Source organism: Microcaecilia unicolor, chromosome 1, assembly GCF_901765095.1.
Source record: "Microcaecilia unicolor chromosome 1, aMicUni1.1, whole genome shotgun sequence".
Lineage (NCBI taxonomy): Eukaryota > Metazoa > Chordata > Amphibia > Gymnophiona > Siphonopidae > Microcaecilia > Microcaecilia unicolor.
In genome coordinates, this window is record NC_044031.1 from 680,106,105 (window position 1) to 680,123,562 (window position 17,458).

At 42.8% G+C, this 17,458-nt stretch overlaps 1 protein-coding gene across 5 annotated transcripts in view; it reads right to left on the reverse strand.

Moving 5' to 3' along the window:
• Positions 1-13,069, reverse strand: part of PARP6 (poly(ADP-ribose) polymerase family member 6) — a 116,885-nt gene extending 103,816 nt beyond the window's left edge. For all 5 annotated transcript variants that reach the window (XM_030190369.1, XM_030190368.1, XM_030190372.1 and 2 more), the window contains exons 1-2: positions 12,866-13,069; positions 4,597-4,893 (exon numbers count right to left, since the gene is read on the reverse strand). In XM_030190369.1, coding sequence (XP_030046229.1) covers positions 4,597-4,599 — 3 coding nt within the window. In that variant the 5' untranslated portion in view covers positions 4,600-4,893; positions 12,866-13,069. The remainder of the gene's footprint in view (positions 1-4,596; positions 4,894-12,865) is intronic.
• Positions 13,070-17,458: the final 4,389 nt, after the last annotated feature.

Sequence of the window (17,458 nt, forward strand, 5' to 3'; positions counted from 1 at the left end):
TGCTGCTTATCCTAGAAAAAAAAAAAGTTGTGGATTTTCCCAAATCCATCATAATAATGACTTATGGACTTTTCTTTTAGGAAATTATCCAAACTTTTTATAAACCCCACTAAACTAACTGCTTTTACCACATTCTCTGCCAACGAATTCCAGAATTTAATTACACGTTGAGTGAAGAAATATTTTCTCCGATTTGTTCTAGATTTACTACTTAGTAGCTTCATTGCATGCCTCCTGGTTCTTGTATTTTTGGAAAGAGTAAATAAGCGATTCACGTCTACCCGTTCCACTCCATTCGGTATTTTATAGACCTCTACCATATCTCCCGTCAGCTATCTCTTCTCCAAGCTGAAGAGCCCTAGCTGCTTTGGCATTTCCTCATAAGGAAGTTGTCCCATCCCCTTTATCATTTCCATTGTCCTTCTCTCTACCTTTGCTAATTCTACTATATCTCTTTTGAGATGCAGTGACCAAAATTGCACATAATATTTGTGATACAGTCACACCATGGACCAAAGCCATTATAACATTCCCAGGTTTGTTTTCCATTCCTTTCCTAATAATTCGTAACATTCTATTTGCTTTCTTAATCACCACTGTGCACTGAGCAAAGGCTTTCAACGTATCATCAACAATGACACCTAGATCCTTTGCATGGGTGATGATTCCTAATCTCTTTCCCCACATACATCACCTTGCACTTGCTCACATTAAAACATCATTTGCCATTTGGATGCCCAGTCCCGCAAGGTCCTCTTGCCATTTTTCACAATCCTCTTGCAATTTAACACGTTTGAATAACTGTGTCATCAGCAAATTTTATTACCTCACTATTTATTCCCATCTCTAGATCATTTATAAATATGTTAAAAAGAAGCAGTCTCAGCACAGACTCCTGGGGAATCCCACTATCCACCCTTCTCCATTGATAATACTGACCATTTAACCCATCTCTCTGTTTTCTATCTTTTAGCTGGTTCTTAATCCATAATAGGGTCTAATTTTCTCAGGAATCATGTGTATCTGGACTTTCAAAAAACATGATATCAACCAGTTCACCTTTAGCCACATGTTTAATCACCCCTATAAAGAAATGTAGTAGATTGGTGAGGCACGGTTTCCACTGACTAAATCCATGCCTACGTATATGCTTAGTAATTTTTACCTTTTTCTTGGCACCAACGTCAGGCTTACTGGTCTATAATTTCCTGGATCACCTCTGGAACCGTTTTTAAAAACTAGTCACCCTCCAATCTTCCGGTACCATGCTTGATTTTAAAGGTAAATTACATATTACTAAGAATAGCTCTGCAAGTTCATTTTTTAGTTCTGTCAGTACTCTGGGTTGTATACTATCAAGTCCAGGCAATTTGCTACTCTAATTTATCAAATTACACCATTACATCTTCCAGGTTTACAGAGATTTGCTTCAGTTCCTCTGACTCATCACCACTGAATCTCTTTTCTGGTACCGGTATTTCTCCCACATCTTCCTTGGTGAAGACCGAAGCAAAGAATTAATTTAATCTCTCTGCCATGGCCTTATTTTTTACCCCTTAGTCATCTAGCAGTCCAACTGATTCTTTTGCTTCTAATATATATTTAAAAAGTTTTTATTTTGCCTCCTGTGGAATCTACTTTTCATAGTCTCTCTTTGCCTTCCTTATCAGTGCTTTCCGTTTGACATGCCATTCCTTATGCCATTTCCTATTACCTTCAGTCAGATCCTTCTTCCATTTTCTGAAGGATATTCCTTTAGCTCACTTTTTAATCATGCCGGCTGTCGTTTGGCCTTCCTTCCACCTTTTTTTAATATATGGAATATATCTGGTCTGGGCTTCTAGGATGGTACTTTTGAATAGCATCCATGCCTGATGTAAATTTTTGTCCTCTGGTATTCTCCTCATTTTATCATAGTCTCCTTTTTAAAAGTTAAATGCTAACATATTGGATTTCCTATGTGTACTTACTCCAGAGATCACTGTTATCAAGTGGTCCCAGCAACGTTACCTCCTGCACCAAATCATTAGGTCTAGAATTGCTTCCCTCTTGTTGGTTCCTGAACCAGCTGCTCCATAAAGCCATCCTTGATTTTGTCTAGGAAATTTACCTCCCTAGCGATGTTACATTTATCCAGTCAATATCTGAGAAAGTGACATCACCCACTATTATTTGGTAATTTCAATTCGATTCTCATCTTTATTTTCTGCCTCTTTTGTCTCATACAGCTTGGTTTTGTAACATTGCCTACATGCAATGTCAAAAAAAAGACACTTAATTCCTCTCTGATTTAAAGAAAATAGATGCTTATTTGCTTTTATAAAACAGACCCCCAGAACTAATCTTAGCAATGTGCAAATGCTCTACCACAGAGACCTACTCTGAAGCAGGTACATTGCTATTTTGCCCCAACTGATCTCCCAGGAACATCTACACATGGTGAATATGTAATTATGTGCAATCTTATATGTGTGTATTCGGCCACACTAGTTGGTAAGAGGGAAAGGGAAATGGGACTTGATATACCGCCTTTCTGAGGTTTTTTGCAACTACATTCAAAGCGGTTTACATATATTCAGGTACTTATTTTGTACCAGGGGCAATGGAGGGTTAAGTGACTTGCCCAGAGTCACAAGGAGCTGCAGTGGGAATCGAAGCCGCTTTCTATATGTAAAACAAGTTCCACATGTGGGGCAAAAACGTAATAAAATTACCCACATCTCCCTGTTTCCTCTCTACTTTACTCTCTCCCAATCTATTCTGTGTACCCTTTCGTCTTTATTAAACTATTCTCTCTCTTTCATTTCTCCTTTTTTATTGTTTTATATTTATTGTTAGCCACTGCATACACTACACTGGGCAGAGGTGGAATATAAGTATTTAAATTAAATTCTCTCTCATATATCCATAATTCTCTTTTTCCTTTTCCTTTCTTCTTTGCTTTGTTCTTCACCACTTTTCCTCTTTCTCACTAAGGGCCCTGTTTAATAAACCTGCTAGAGGCACATTAGCATTTTAGGGCCCTGTTTACTAAGTCGTGCTATAGGTGCCTACAATATCCCTATAGGCGCCTACACAGTTAGCGTTTAAGCTAATTGTAGGCACATTAAAAACGCTAATGCACCTTAGTAAACAGGGCCCTTAACGCGCTAAAAATTAGTGCGCACTAACCGTGTAGGCGCCTATAGGGATATTCCTATGGGTGTCTACACGGTTAACATGCGCAAAAAATGCTAGCGCACCTTGGTAAACAGGGCCCTAAATTATTAGACATGTACACTCATTGCAAACAATACTGGAAATATTAGTCACTAGTAAAAAAAAAAAGCCCGTTTCTCATTGAAATGAAACGGGCACTAGCAAGGTAATAACCTTCTGCCATTAATGTTTTTAATGGAAGTTCCAGCGTCCCCCCTCCCTACCAGTTCCAGGGTCCTCCCTCCCTCCCAGTTCCAGGGTCATCGCCCCTCCCTCCCTCCCTTCCAGTTCCAGGGTCGTGTCCCTCTGAATTTTAAAAGTCATCCTGACTTACCTCGTTGGGGTTACAGCGGCCGGCAGCAGCAGTAAAAAGTGTGCAGGCTCGGCACTTACTTCAGTTTTCCCTTCTCTGTCTCTCAGCTCTGGTCCCGCCCTCATTTCCTGTTTCCACAAAGGGCGGGACCAGAGCTGAGAGACAGAGAAGGGAAAACTAAAGTAAGTGCCAAGCCTGCACGCTTTTTACTGCGCGAGGTAAGTCAGGATGACTTTTAAAATTCGGAGGGAGGGAGGGAGGGATGACGACCCTGGAACTCGGAGGGAACAAACTTCCGGTGGGTGAATATTATATGCAGCCTTCCCTTCCCTCCGAGGGCGGGGCTCTGAGAGCGAGTGCGAGGCCTGTGGTTGGTCCCTTCTCCTTCTGACGTCGCGTTTCTTTCCCTGGCAACTATTCAGAGTTCCCTCGAGGGTGGGGCAATTACGAACCCTACAAACACTACACGGCTTCACTGCCACGCTGCCACGGAGTCAGCTTCAGAACGTTGGAGGTGCGAATTATTATATTAGATATGTACTATGTTGTTTTTGAAACAAAAAAAAAACAGAAGAACAAATTTTCATTTTTATTGTTTCTCATGTTAAGCATGCTAGTCACAAATAGAACTCACTAAAAATAAAACCAAAAATAATGAAACAAAATTAAATTATACTTTTTCATGTGCATCCGTGCTAATTATTTTATTCCATGTATTTCTATCTCTACCATTTGCTCTCTCCTTTATCCTTTCCTTCCATCACTTCTTCCTTGTAAAATCTCAGTATTTCTTGGCATCCTTTTACTTTTCCAGCAATATAATTTCAGAACTGTACCTACCATTCCTTCACACTTCTAAACTTACAGCATCATATTATCAACGCATCACTGTTTCTTTCATTCACCTGTCTTCTAAAGCAATATCTGTAAAATACTGGAAGCTCAACCAAAGAAACGCAATTAGCTTTAGATTTAGGTCCGGTGATATTTCACCTTGCTCAGCCTCAAAAATGAAAATGCAATGTAATCAAGGTAATAGAAGATTTTCTTGTAGGATCTGGCACCTAAGCTCTGTTTTTCCTCACCATTTGCTTTCGTGGTTTACAGGCTGTCCTCTGCCAGGGCTAGGCCTCTCCCCTCCATACTACCAGCGGAAGTGCTGAGATAGGCATCCAGGCACTTCGGGGCCTTGACGTCAGGGAGGAGCAACAAGGGCTTCCTGGTATGTGCTTCTGTCTCCGTGGCAACCAAGTCACTGTCCTTCAAATGCGGGAATATTCCAACAACCTCACCGTCTCACCACATGGCCTGATGATAGAAAGGCTGCACAGTTACATCTGTATTCTGGCCTCTGTTTCACTTTTCCTTAGTAGAACAGAATACTGCAGAATAGAAAAGAAATTGTCTGTCATGTACACAGAATAAAACAGATGCAATATTAACAGCAAAGAAAATAAGAAGAGTAAGAGTGCTGAAATATCTCCATGTGTCTTAATAACAAAGTCCTTTCCTCCCACTGTCTGAACTGGGGTGGGCAACGTCAGTCCTCGAGGGTCACAACCCAGTCGGGGTTTCAGGATTTCCTCAATGAATAAGCACAAGATCTGTTTGCATACAACAGAGGTAGAGTATGCAAATAGATCTCATGCATATTCATTGGGGAAATCCTGAAAACCCAACTGGGTTGCGGCCCTCGAGCGCCGAGGTTGCCCACCCCTGGTATAAACCTTCCTGGAATGAGAACAGTCTGCGTCTTTGGCAGGTCTAAGAAATCCCACACCTTATGCATGGAGGAGCTGAAAGATCAGCAGACTAGCTCGATCTTAAAACCAGCAAGAACCAAGTACACCTAATAACATGTTATGGAACGCATCAAGAAGTGTAAATTCTATGATAAAATTAATAAGACAACAACACAAAAATTACCAAGGATAGTCATATTAATAATACATTATGAACCCACAGCTGCCTTGCACTTTTCTGAGCCTCCATCAACATTCCCCAGAGTCTTTCCTTTTCTTTGTCTTCATTTAACTTCCCACTTTCTCTTCCTTTGATCTCCTCCTAAGTCATTGTTACCTTAATTTCCCATACACTCTATTCCCAGTGATACCCAATTCTCTGTACCCAGTCTACCTCACCATCTCTTCTTCCCTTGTCTCTCTCCCAGCAATGAGGTTCTAACTGGTTCTATAGGACACTGGTAAAAATGTTCAGGTTGCCTTGATTGTATTGGTTAGGGAACAACAGCAGCTCTCAAAATCCTATGGTTGAGGAGAAAGCTGGATGGCCATGAGGCAAGACAGCTGAGCTCCATGTTACTGTTGCAACACTGCACTGCTTTAAACACCTACCTAGTCATTTTCTTTCAGTGGGGAAGAGGAAAGCTAAGACTAAGGTCTATCCAGACAGGTCTTTGAAGTTTCTGTCTGTTGGTCTCTCAAGGTCCCAAGTACGGAACATTGCGTCCCACAGGCAGGAGCATAGCAAGTCCGGTGCGTGCCCTGTGTGACACCCCCCCAAATGCTGCTGACATGCCCCATCGCGCCCACTTTGCAGAGTAAGCCAATGGAAGGTGTGCAATTTTTGCGCCCCAGCTTCCATTGCATCCTGTGCGGCTGCATCGCCTGCACATAGCTTGCTACGGCCCTGGCCAAAGGAACAAGCTGCTGCAGCAGCAGCAGGAGGTGAGCTGCCACCACTTCAGAATTTGGAGGCCTCTCTAGGCCCCAATCAACATGAGCCTCTTCTGCACCCTATTGAGTGAGAACAAGATATATTCCAGTACTCCATGTCATCAGCTACTGAACCCTGGGCCTGGGGGAGATCATAGATCAAGATAAAGGAACCTAAGAGATTCAAAGTAAGCAAGAAGCATGAGAGGAAGAACAGCTGGCTAAAAGGGCATCTCAGGATATCTGTGCTGTGGGATATCTAGCCAACAGAAGGTACTGGGGGCTAGCTACTTTATCTCAGACTAAAATGGGGGGGAGGGGTTCAGGGGTACACTTGGGGGCAGTGTCTCCAAATGGTTTAGTTGAGAGACCTAAGGTGATTAATTCTGAAGACTAACTATAACTTCTGAACAGATCTTCAAATCTCCAAACAAGGTCAGTGAAGGAATCGTCTAGAAAAGGATTACCATTCTTAAACAAAATATGAGAAAAAAATGAAATACATATTATTTCTTTGAATGAAAGAAATGTACTACTTCAAAATAATATGGAGGCCTTGAAGAGTATGGTGAGACAAAGGAATTTTCACCTTATTAATCCTCCAAGGTCTAAATTAATAGCTCCTGAGCAGCATGTTTAAGAAGTATCTACAAGAAGTTTTAAAGATTGCTGAGAAGGCTATACACATGATATCTAATTCTAAAGCTTACCATCTTCTGACATTCAAGAACATAAAGAAATCTGTGAATTCGCTCAGTTTCAACAAACTATGGAAACATCAAACCTTACTGACCTTATGAAATCCTCCCAAAAATAAGGTGTCCCTGCTGGGAGCTAGATTCTGACCATGATTTCCTGCTAAGATTTATTTTCCCACCATAGATGAACTGTTTTACAGTTGAAAAATTGTCAGATCTGGAAATGTACACAGAGTACAGTAACTGAGTCTAAGAGAACAAGGGCTCATTTTCGAAAGAAAAATGTCTAAAAAATGGCATAAAGCAACATTTGGAATGGAAAACAAAAATGAAGACGCTATAATGCCTTTGTACCGCTCCATGGTACGACCGCACCTCCAATATTGTGTTCAATTCTGGTCAACGCATCCCAAAAAGATATAGTGGAATTAGAAAAGGTACAGAGAAGGGCGAAGAAAATGATAAAGGGTATGGGACAACTTCCCGATGAGGAAAGGCTAAAGTGGCTAAGGCTTTTCAGCTTGGAGAAGAGATGGCGGAGGGGAGATATGATAGAGGTCTATAAAATAATGAGTGGAGTGGAATGGGTAGACATGTATCACTTGTTTATTCTTTCCAAAGATACTAGGACTAGGAGGCACAAATGAAGCTACAAAGTAGTAAATTTAAAACAAATCGGAGAAAATATTTGTTCACTCAATGTGTAATTAAACTCTGGAATTTGTTGCCAGAAAATGTAGCAAAAGTGGTTAGCTTAGCGGCCACAACTAGCAAAATTTGCATGGGAGATCCTGTACATTCTGCTACCTGAACATCTTCTATTGCAGTAAGGACTGTGGAAGACAGGAGAGCTAGACTGAATCCTGAGATTGTCAATGACTTCTTATTCATCCACAGATTAAAAAATCATAACAGTGCTTCATAGGGCATATTTTTCCCCTCTAGGCCATACAGAACGGGTTGTCTTTTGTACCCCTGGACATTTTAACAGGGTGGATTAGGATTCCTGGGGGTAGCAGAAATCAGCTATTGTTGGGGTTGGAAGGGTAGAGAGTGATGGGGGGGGGGGGTGGAGAAGGGTTATTATAGCTGCTCGTTGTTATTATTCTGGACCTGTGGGGACGGATACAGAACCTGCGGGGATGGGGTCAAACTTTGTCCCCGTGTCATTCTCTACTCTGCAGTCAATAGAATGAGAATTATAAAAGTACAGGTTAACAATCCACTTAGCAGCAAACTACAGATCTGATCAGTTAACTCTGGGGTTTTTTTTTTTCCATTTACCCCTGTAAAAGGCACCTAAGCTTTTGAAAATGTCTTATACATGTCAAAAACTCTGCAGCTATTTTTCTCTCACAAGCAGACACCTACACTCTTTTCTTTGGCTTTCTCACCCTTTCAGTCTCTTTCTTTCTTCAGCTCCCTGTCATAATAACATTCAAATCTTATCCATCCAAAAGAACAATAAACTATTCGCAGATTGTTTTTCAGAGAACAAAATACCTAAGTCTCTAACTTGCCATGTATTCACCCAGCAGTCCGATGAGATCATTCCCATGCAATCAAGGTGAGGCAGTACAGTACAGTACAAGGTGCTATTCTAAGACTTTTTTTATGTCTAAGGCATGCACCCTTTCAGTAAAGTGACGTGAACTGCAGCAGCTGAATATACTTAACTTCATATCGCCCTTTCACGTGTTTAATGTGCTGTATAACTGATCCCCATCATTAATTGGAAAGCAGTCTTTTAAATGACAGCAATTTCATAATGAATGGCATGTGCTGTCCTACATTTTTGTTCCTCATGGTCTTATGTACCACTACAGCATCCACTGCAAAAGGAATTGCTCTTTAACCACAAAATCTGGAGCTGGTGGAAATGACTGTAAAACCTGGAGGCAGATTTTACACTCTGGGCTGAGGCGACTCGGAGAATTAACAGAGAATTAAAGGTTCAGTATACAGTGTTAACAGGACTCTCTGGTTAAAGCTCCTCCCTTTCCCTCTCCAAAACAATCCTCCTCGCTATCCTTCCCCTGCTCTTCTGAGCTACCTGATATCATAACCAGCAGAAGAAAGGAGATGTTGATGCCCCTCTGCAAGTCGTTGGTGAGGCCCCACTTGGAGTCTTGTGTTCAGTTTTGGAGGCCGTATCTTGCTAAAGATGTAAAAAGACTGGAAGCGGTGCAAAGAAAAACTACAAAAATGGTATGGGATTTTGCGTTGCAAACCGTACAAGGAGAGACTTGCCAACCTGAACAAGTACACCTTGGAGGAAAAGGAGAAACGGGGGTGACATGATACAGATGTTCAAATATTAAAAGGTATTAATCCACAAACAAACCTTTTCCAGAGACAGGAAGGCGGTAGAACTAGAGGACATGAATTGAGGTTGAAAGGGGGCAGACTCAGGAGTAATGTCGGGAAGTATTTTTTCACTGAGAGTTTGGTGGATACATGAAATGCCCTCCCGCAGGAGGTGGTGGATACGAAAACGGTAATAGAATTCAAACATGCGTGGGATAAACATAAAGGAATTCTGTTTAGAAGGAATGGATCATACATAGTAACATACATTTTTTTTTTTTTGTTACATTTGTACCCCGCGCTTTCCCACTCATGGCAGGCTCAATGCGGCTTACATATACATAGTAGATGACGGCAGAAAAAGACCTGCATGGTCCATCCAGTCTGCCCAACAAGATAAATTCATATGTGTATACCTTACCTTGATTTGTACCTGTCTTTTCAGGGCACAGACCGTAAAAGTCTGCCCAGCAGGATTCCTCGCCTCCCATCACCGGCTCTGGCACATACCGTATAAGTCTGCCCTCCACTATCCTCACCTCCCAACCACCAACCCCTCTTCCCCCCACCTGCTCCGCCACCCAATTTCGGCTAAGCTTCTGAGGATCCATTTCTTCTGCACAGGATTCCTTTATGTATATCCCACGCATGTTTGAATTCCGTTACCGTATTCATCTCCACCACCTCCTGCAGGAGGGCATTCCAAGCATCCACCACCCTCTCTGTGAAAAAATACTTCCTGACATCTTTCCTGAGTCTGCCCCCCTTCAATCTCCGGAAAAGATTTGTTTGCGGATTAATACCTTTCAAATATTTGAACGTCTGTATCATATCACCCCTGTTTCTCCCCTCCTCCAGGGCACACACGTCCAGGTCAGGAAGTCTCCCCTCACATGTCCTGGAACGCAACTCCCATACCATTCTCGTAGCCCCCCGTACCGCTTCCATTTCACGGAAGCTTAGTGGAGATTGGGTGGCAATGCCGGTAATTGGGCAACAAAACCAGTGCTGGGCAGACTTCTACGGTCTACGCCCTGATCGTGACTGAATAGATATGGATGGGCTCGAGTGTAAATTTTAAGGGGCTTCAACATTAGCTTCAGAACTTTTAGTACAAGAAGAGTGCTGGGCAGACTTCTACAGTCTGTGCCCTGAGAATGGCAAGGACAAATCAAACTCAGGTATGCATATAGAGTATCACAAGTGAGTTTATCTTGTTGGGCAGACTGGATGGACCATCATTTACTATGTTACTATCATTCATAACAATAAGAGAAATTAAATATATATATTCATAGTAGGATTGTTTCTTCTGCAATCGTTTCAAAACAAAAAAGCAGAAAACACGAAGCTATGCAGAGTACATTTTTATTTAAATCCGACACATGAATTTTGATCTTACTCCATGACACCATTCCATCCCATGCCTTTCTCCTGAACTACATAAGGCATGAGCTGCAGACACCAGTCCCTCTGCAACCTCCTGCTGGGAATATGTAGCACTAGAAAAGCTGGGAGCTACCATTGAAAAAGCACTCCACCACTGTTCCCTTCTGAGGCTCTTGCTTAGAAAAGCCGGGACTGGAATAGCTTTGAATACACCCATATCATTTTCTACAACATATCAGGACTCAGTTCTATACCAGGGGTTCTCAACCCAGTTCTTGGGACGCACCTAGCCAGTCACTTTTCAGGACACTAACAAAGAATATGCATGAGATAGATTTGCAGCCAATGGAGGTAGGGAATGTAAATTTGGCTCATGCATATTCATTGTGGATATCCTGAAAACCTGACTGGTTAGGTGTGTGCCAAGGACTGGGTTGAGAACCCCTGGTCTATACCATATGACTTATTCAAGAAGTCTATTGTTTATTTTGTACTTGATATACTGCCTCTCAGGCCAGAAATCAAAGCGGTTTACAATCTCAATAAATCAGTAGGCCATAAAGGTGGAAAAGAACTACAATATAATGATAGGACAGATCAGAGAAGATGTTACTTCAGTGATTCCCATACCTGTCCTGGGGGAACCCCAGCCAGTGAGTTTTTCAGGATATCCACAATGAATATTCATGAGATCGATTTGCATACACCGCTTGCTATTCAAATCTAACTCATGCATATGGATACCCTGAAAACCTGACTGGCTGGGGTTCCTCCAGGACAGGTTTTGGAAACCCTGAGTTACCTCATAGCCACCTCCTGCTGGATGTAATCAGAAGTTTCCCATAACAATCGCATTTTGGGCCCTGATTACTAAGGGTGCGCTAGCATTTTTAGCGTGTGCAAAATGCTAAAGACACCCATATATTCTTATAGGTGTCTCTAGAGTTTAACGTGTACTACTTTTAGCGTGTACTAAATACAGTAGCGCACTTTAGTAAACAGGACCCTTTGAATATCACTGTCATATTTTTTCTCTGCTTTTTTTCCCATTACAATTTCTCTCTTGAATTTAACACTCTAATGTTTCCGTTTTCTCAAAGTATCTGATCCAGTAATATCAATTTAACAATACGGCTAACCCTTTCATTCTGTTAGAGTCTATAGCTCTGTTTTCCAAAGTCATCTAGATAAACCCTTAACTCATATATCTGTATAGACACTATTATCAGTGAAGTATATACCACAGGTGTCACCTTGTATCACTAAAGAAGAGGGTCCCTTTATCAATCTACTCCAAGGACACTAGAAGGAGAGGAAAAGCAAGATCTCTGTATCTATCTGCAACAGACCCTAGTTAAACCTGTCTAGTATCAGAAAATTTTGATCTAGATTAATCCAGATCTTTAAATATTTGGTGAAAACCTTCACATTAACTCATCGACGGCAGAAAATGCAGCAAACATATTTGAATGCAGACAGTTTCAGAGAAAAGATCCCTAGCTTGGTACCTAGGCCCATCTGTTATGGACATAGCAGAGAAGGTGAAAATAATTGTCTAGCAGTTAGATACTGAATAGGGACTGACTGACTGTATCCCGATTCAAACACCTGGACATCTCTGTCAACCGGTAATAAACCCTGGGTACCTACACCTCTCATTTGCAGGCCTGGACTCCCACCTCCTGAACAGCGACTCCTGCAGGGAAGAGGAGGTATCGTTTCCACCGCCCAGTTTAATTAGTAATAGCTTTCTGCTTCCTGAGACCCACCTTTTGTTTTCTTGTTCAGAAGGGCAAACTTGCTGATGGGTCTGATGTGTAGCCCCTAAACAAAAATATTCCTCCTGGTACATGGACGCAGCAAAGGTCAGTGGAGGGGAGAAAGGCAGCAAAAGGCTCCGACTTTCTGCCAGAAATATGAAATCATTCCAGCAAATGCACCTGCACGCACGAACCTGACTGCTAGCTTCATCCATATTACATCTGCATTTTTCTCAATATGTCTCGCTCCCGCCCGGGAATCAGCTATTCCACCAGCACTTGGCCACTAGACTCTCTGCCCGACAGCAAGCAGCTGAGAGACTGTGAGGTGACAGAATAAATGAGCTTTTGATCCCCTAATTATACTAGACTTCGTGACCCTATCATAGCGCTGTGCTTGCTCTCATGCACACACATATACCTACATGCATGGCGAGACAGTCCCCCGACTTCCCCCTTTACCACCATAGCACAATACACAGATAAGAAAAACAGGGGGGAGGGGAGAGCCACCTTGATACTCACTGCAATTTCTCGCACTGGATGTCTGTTCCCACAGGCCCTGTCACCATCGGAAAGCTTTCACGGCACAGCTGGATTGAGCAGCCGATGGACAGGAGGGGAGGGAGCCCTTTCCACATGAAGGCAAAAAAAGGAGAGCAATGCAAATCGAAGCCAGATGGCTGAAAGAAAACAAAAGGCTGCTCTCCCGGCTGATCCAGCCTTCCTTGCTTTGTTGCTCCTCTTAGAGACCACACAGTGGCCCAGATGATTCTGCCCATGCTCAGTGCAGCTCTGGGCTGTTGTCATGTGACAGATTTCTTCAGCAGCTTAACTGGAAAGTATATGGATTGCTGGTATAAGGAGCCAGTTATGTGGGTTCTGAGCACCCCCAGACAGGGCTGGTGTTAAAATATACTGGTGCTTGTAAAAGGTTGGGTTTCCTTCAAATTTAGGCAGGCTTGGAGCCCCCTGTAGCAAGGGGGCCCTGCCCCCCAACTGAGCAAATGCCTTTATTTGTGTCCTAGAAGGGGTATTTGGTATTGTGTTTGTTGGCACCCACAATGAGTTTGAAATGTTGGCTCATAATTGCTGGAGTTCATGGAGGCTGGACAATGTGCATAGGGTACCCCATCCAATTTACTTCATATGCACACCTAGTTGCAGGAAAATGCATGCACCTGTGTTGGACACACGGTAGCATGCATATACACCAAAGTATGCATTAGTGCAACTTTTTGAAACTTGTAAATAGCAGTGCCGACCAGCAAAGTTTCAACCCCATCTATTGAGCACTGGGGTACCTCTCAGCAGATTTCAGATAGCTTTAAAAGAAAAAGCAAAAATATAATAGCAAAACTGAGTAAGAATGTGGCCCATGGGTCACCTCTTGCTTGCATTGATTGGAAAAATATTGGCTTTGGGATTTAAGTGACTGCATGAGAAAGTTTAAATTCTTATTTGGGAAGGAGGGAGTGGGAGTTTGCAGAAAAGCAATACCTAGAAGCTGTCATGGGGTCAGGTGGTCAACAGCCTGTTTGTTTATTTGTCCCACAGGGACCCCCCCCCCCAATCCTGTTCAAATGTTTGACAAAATCTTTAGGTGCTGAACTAAATAAGCTAACAGAAGCCTCTTGTTATATATATGCAGATGATATTTCAGTCATCCTTCCTTGACCATCAGATAATGTCACAGATTTCTCAGGGATAAAACTTTGCCTATCAATTGTAGAAAATTGGGTTGATGTCCATAGGTTGAAACTTAATAAAGAAAAAAACAACATTTTTGCGGATAAGGTCACCTATGCAATCGTCAACAAACTTTACATTTGTCATTGATAATATAAGTTACAGCTTCGACATACCTGTTTGAGTACTGGGAATTCAAGTGGATAGTATGTTTACTATGGAAAATCAAGTTAATTTGCTGATTAGAACTTCTTTTTTGATGCTATCAAAATAAAGATGCATTAGGAAATAGTTTGAGCCTTCTGTCTCCAATTTATTAGTGCAAGTGTTAATACTATCAAGGCTAGATTACTGTAATGAAGTCTATTTGGGCTGCACAGCCTTTCTTTTGAAAAAACTACAGACCGTGCAAAATACAGCGGTACGCTTAATTTTTGTGCAGGAACAAGATTTGAAAGTGTGACATCTTTTTATTGCAAACTTCATTGGCTACTGATTGTTGCCTGTGTATATTTTAAGTTAATCACTCTGATTCATAAGGATCTATATGGGGATGCCCTGCACTGTTTGTTGTCACGTTAGGCTTGCTCATAGTTCAAACATTTAGGGCAAGATGCACTAAAGTCGTCGTTAGAGCCGTTCCGTACCGAATTCCATAGCGAATCAGTAGGGAACGGCTATGCATCAAGGAAAGGGAATGCAAATGAACTACTCGTTGTAGCTCACTTGCATTCTCTATTCCATCGTAAAACAGTCGGCCAATTGGCCGGTCGAGCATGTGCAGAGCAGCAAAGCGTTATGCTGTCTGCTCTGCACATAGCACATATGCCTCTGTGGCGCCCGAAGACGCCGCCGCTCACCTGATCAGCTGATATCGGAGAATGCAGTTGAAAGCGTCCATCACAAAAATAGCCTTCCATTTTGGCCATTATTCACACCCAAATAATAAAAACGTCCTTTTTGGCCATGCTTCACTCAGCTGAGAGACCTGGAAGTCTCTGAGCCAATCACAGCGCGTTTAGCTGAGCTAAACACGCTGTGATTGGCTCAGAGACTTCCAGGTCTTTCAGCTGAGTGAAGCATGGCCAAAAAGGACGTTTTTATTATTTGGGTGTGAATAATGGCCAAAATGGAAGGCTATTTTTGTGATGGACGCTTTCAACTGCACTCTCTAATATCAGCTGATTTTAAAACGGCCAAAATGGAAGGCTTTTTTGAAGCGGAGCAATTTTTTGTTGTTACTTTTATAGCAGTTTTTCAATCCAGCGCAGCCCCAACGAAAGGTAAGACCTCTCGTTAGATTTTCTGGCGTTTTCCACCATTAAGGCAATCGGAAAAGGTTAGCGCATCTCATTACAATAGGATTTCTGCACAATTTGCTCATCTGCATTCCGTTTTCGTTAGCTGCTACCGTCGTCGGAAAAAAGTCTTTAGTGCATGCCAGGGTTTACTACTTGCTTGTTAAGGGCTTGTTAAGTTTAGTGCATCTGGCCCTCATTCTTTCATTACAGTTCCCTAATGTTAAAAACACAAAGCTTTTTTTAACAGTTGACATCATCCTTAGCATATCAAGCACACTCAATCTGGAATGTCTTACCACAAACAATAAGATCGATTAAGAATTATCTGACATTCAGAAAAGTACTTAAGACGGTTAAAAAGTTTGTTTTGGAAAAGTAATTTCTGAATGAGTTGTGCCTTGCTGTTGTGTATTTTATGTAATTTTCTAGGGTTTCCTAGTAATTTGTTTGTGATTCACCATGAACCTAGTAGGTAATTGTGGAACATAAGTACCTTTTAATGTAATGTAATTATGGGGACCTTTTACCCTCAGATTTGCAGCTGCCAATGCTTAACGTGAGAAATTAACGCTTGGCAACTGCACAACTAAAGTGGTAACTATTGGGGGTGTTCCCTGTATTTTTCAATACAGATCTCGCATTAAGACTTCCCTTAGCATGTGGTACTGAGGTAGCAGTTAACGTGGAGCTTAGTACCTCCTATTTAGGAGGCTGTTAATGGTCCTGTGCTAACTGCGTGTTAGTCAGCGTGAAGTAAGCGCAGCGTGTCAAGTGATGCAATCTCTCCATACCCGTTCTCTGCTCATCCCCACCTAGTTATGTCTAGTAGCAAAAAATGCTATCAATGTGTAGTTTATCATGTGATAATGGCAAAAATACAGTGGAAGCAATTACCATGTATATGCATTGGCTGTTACCATACTCTAAACCACACATTAACAGCCTAATACCTTGGCTTGTGTCCCTTCAAAGGGCAGACAGGCTTTAGCAGCTCCACCCACCTCAGTGCTCTCCTAAGTCAATAACCCACCCCAACACTGCATAAGCAGAAAAAGAAAATAAAAAGTTCAACTTGAAAGCAGTCATTGGTATCGAGATTATTACAGATTCTTAAGGGCTAGTGTCCATACCTTCCTTTGCAGTATCCCATGAAACTCCAAACTGCTCAAGAAAGTTGTGTGCTCCTGTCTCTATCTCTGTCTCTATAGACTGTGATTCCTCAGGCAAGTTGTGTTCTGAAATCTCTATAGCTCAGCATCTTCTGTCTTGCTCTGAGACTGTGGCTCCTCCCTCTTCGGACCACAACATACTGTTATGTTATGTACTCAGGTGAAAAACTCCTCTTCTGTACTCCTCCCTCTCAGAGGACCTGCTAAGTTCCTGCTCCTTTCCAGCTGGATTCTCTTTTGCCTGAGCAGTATGATGATTCTTTTCCAACCCTCATCTACCCTTTCTAAGAGACATTGAGAAGGAACCTGGCTAGCCTTTTCTGGGAGCTCTCTAGAGATCCTGTCCTTCTGACAAGTTACAAGGCTAAACAATAAAATCAGAACATTAGAATATATGGCACTGAACAAGGTTGTGTAAATAATAGGGATCTTAGGGACAGGGGCGTAGCTACGTGGGGCCACGGAGGCCTGGGCCCCCGTAGATTTGGCCCTGGACCCCCCTGCCAACGACCCTCTCGACCCCCCCTCCTGCCACCAACTCGCTGTCGCCTACCTTTGCTGGTGGAGGACCCCAACCCCCGCCAGCTGAGGTCCTCTTCTTCCTTCGTTCTGTTTCTGAGTCTGAAGTCCTGCACGCAACCCTGCCAGCCGAGGTCCTCTTCTTCCTTCGTTCTGTTTCTGAGTCTGACGTCCTGCACGTACAACCTCGGCTGGCGGGGGTTGGGGTCCCCCGCCAGCAAAGGTAGGCGACGGCAATGGCGGGAGGGGGGTCGAGAGGGTCGGCAGTGGGGGGGGGTCAAGGTGGTGGTGGTGGCAGCGGGGGGTGTCGGCAGCGGCAGGGGTGTCAGCAATGGCGGGGTGGGGCTAAAATGTGCCCCATCACCTTGGGCTCTGGACCCCCCTCCCGCCGAAGTCTAGCTACACCCCTGCTTAGGGACCTGGAGGAAGTAGGATAACCA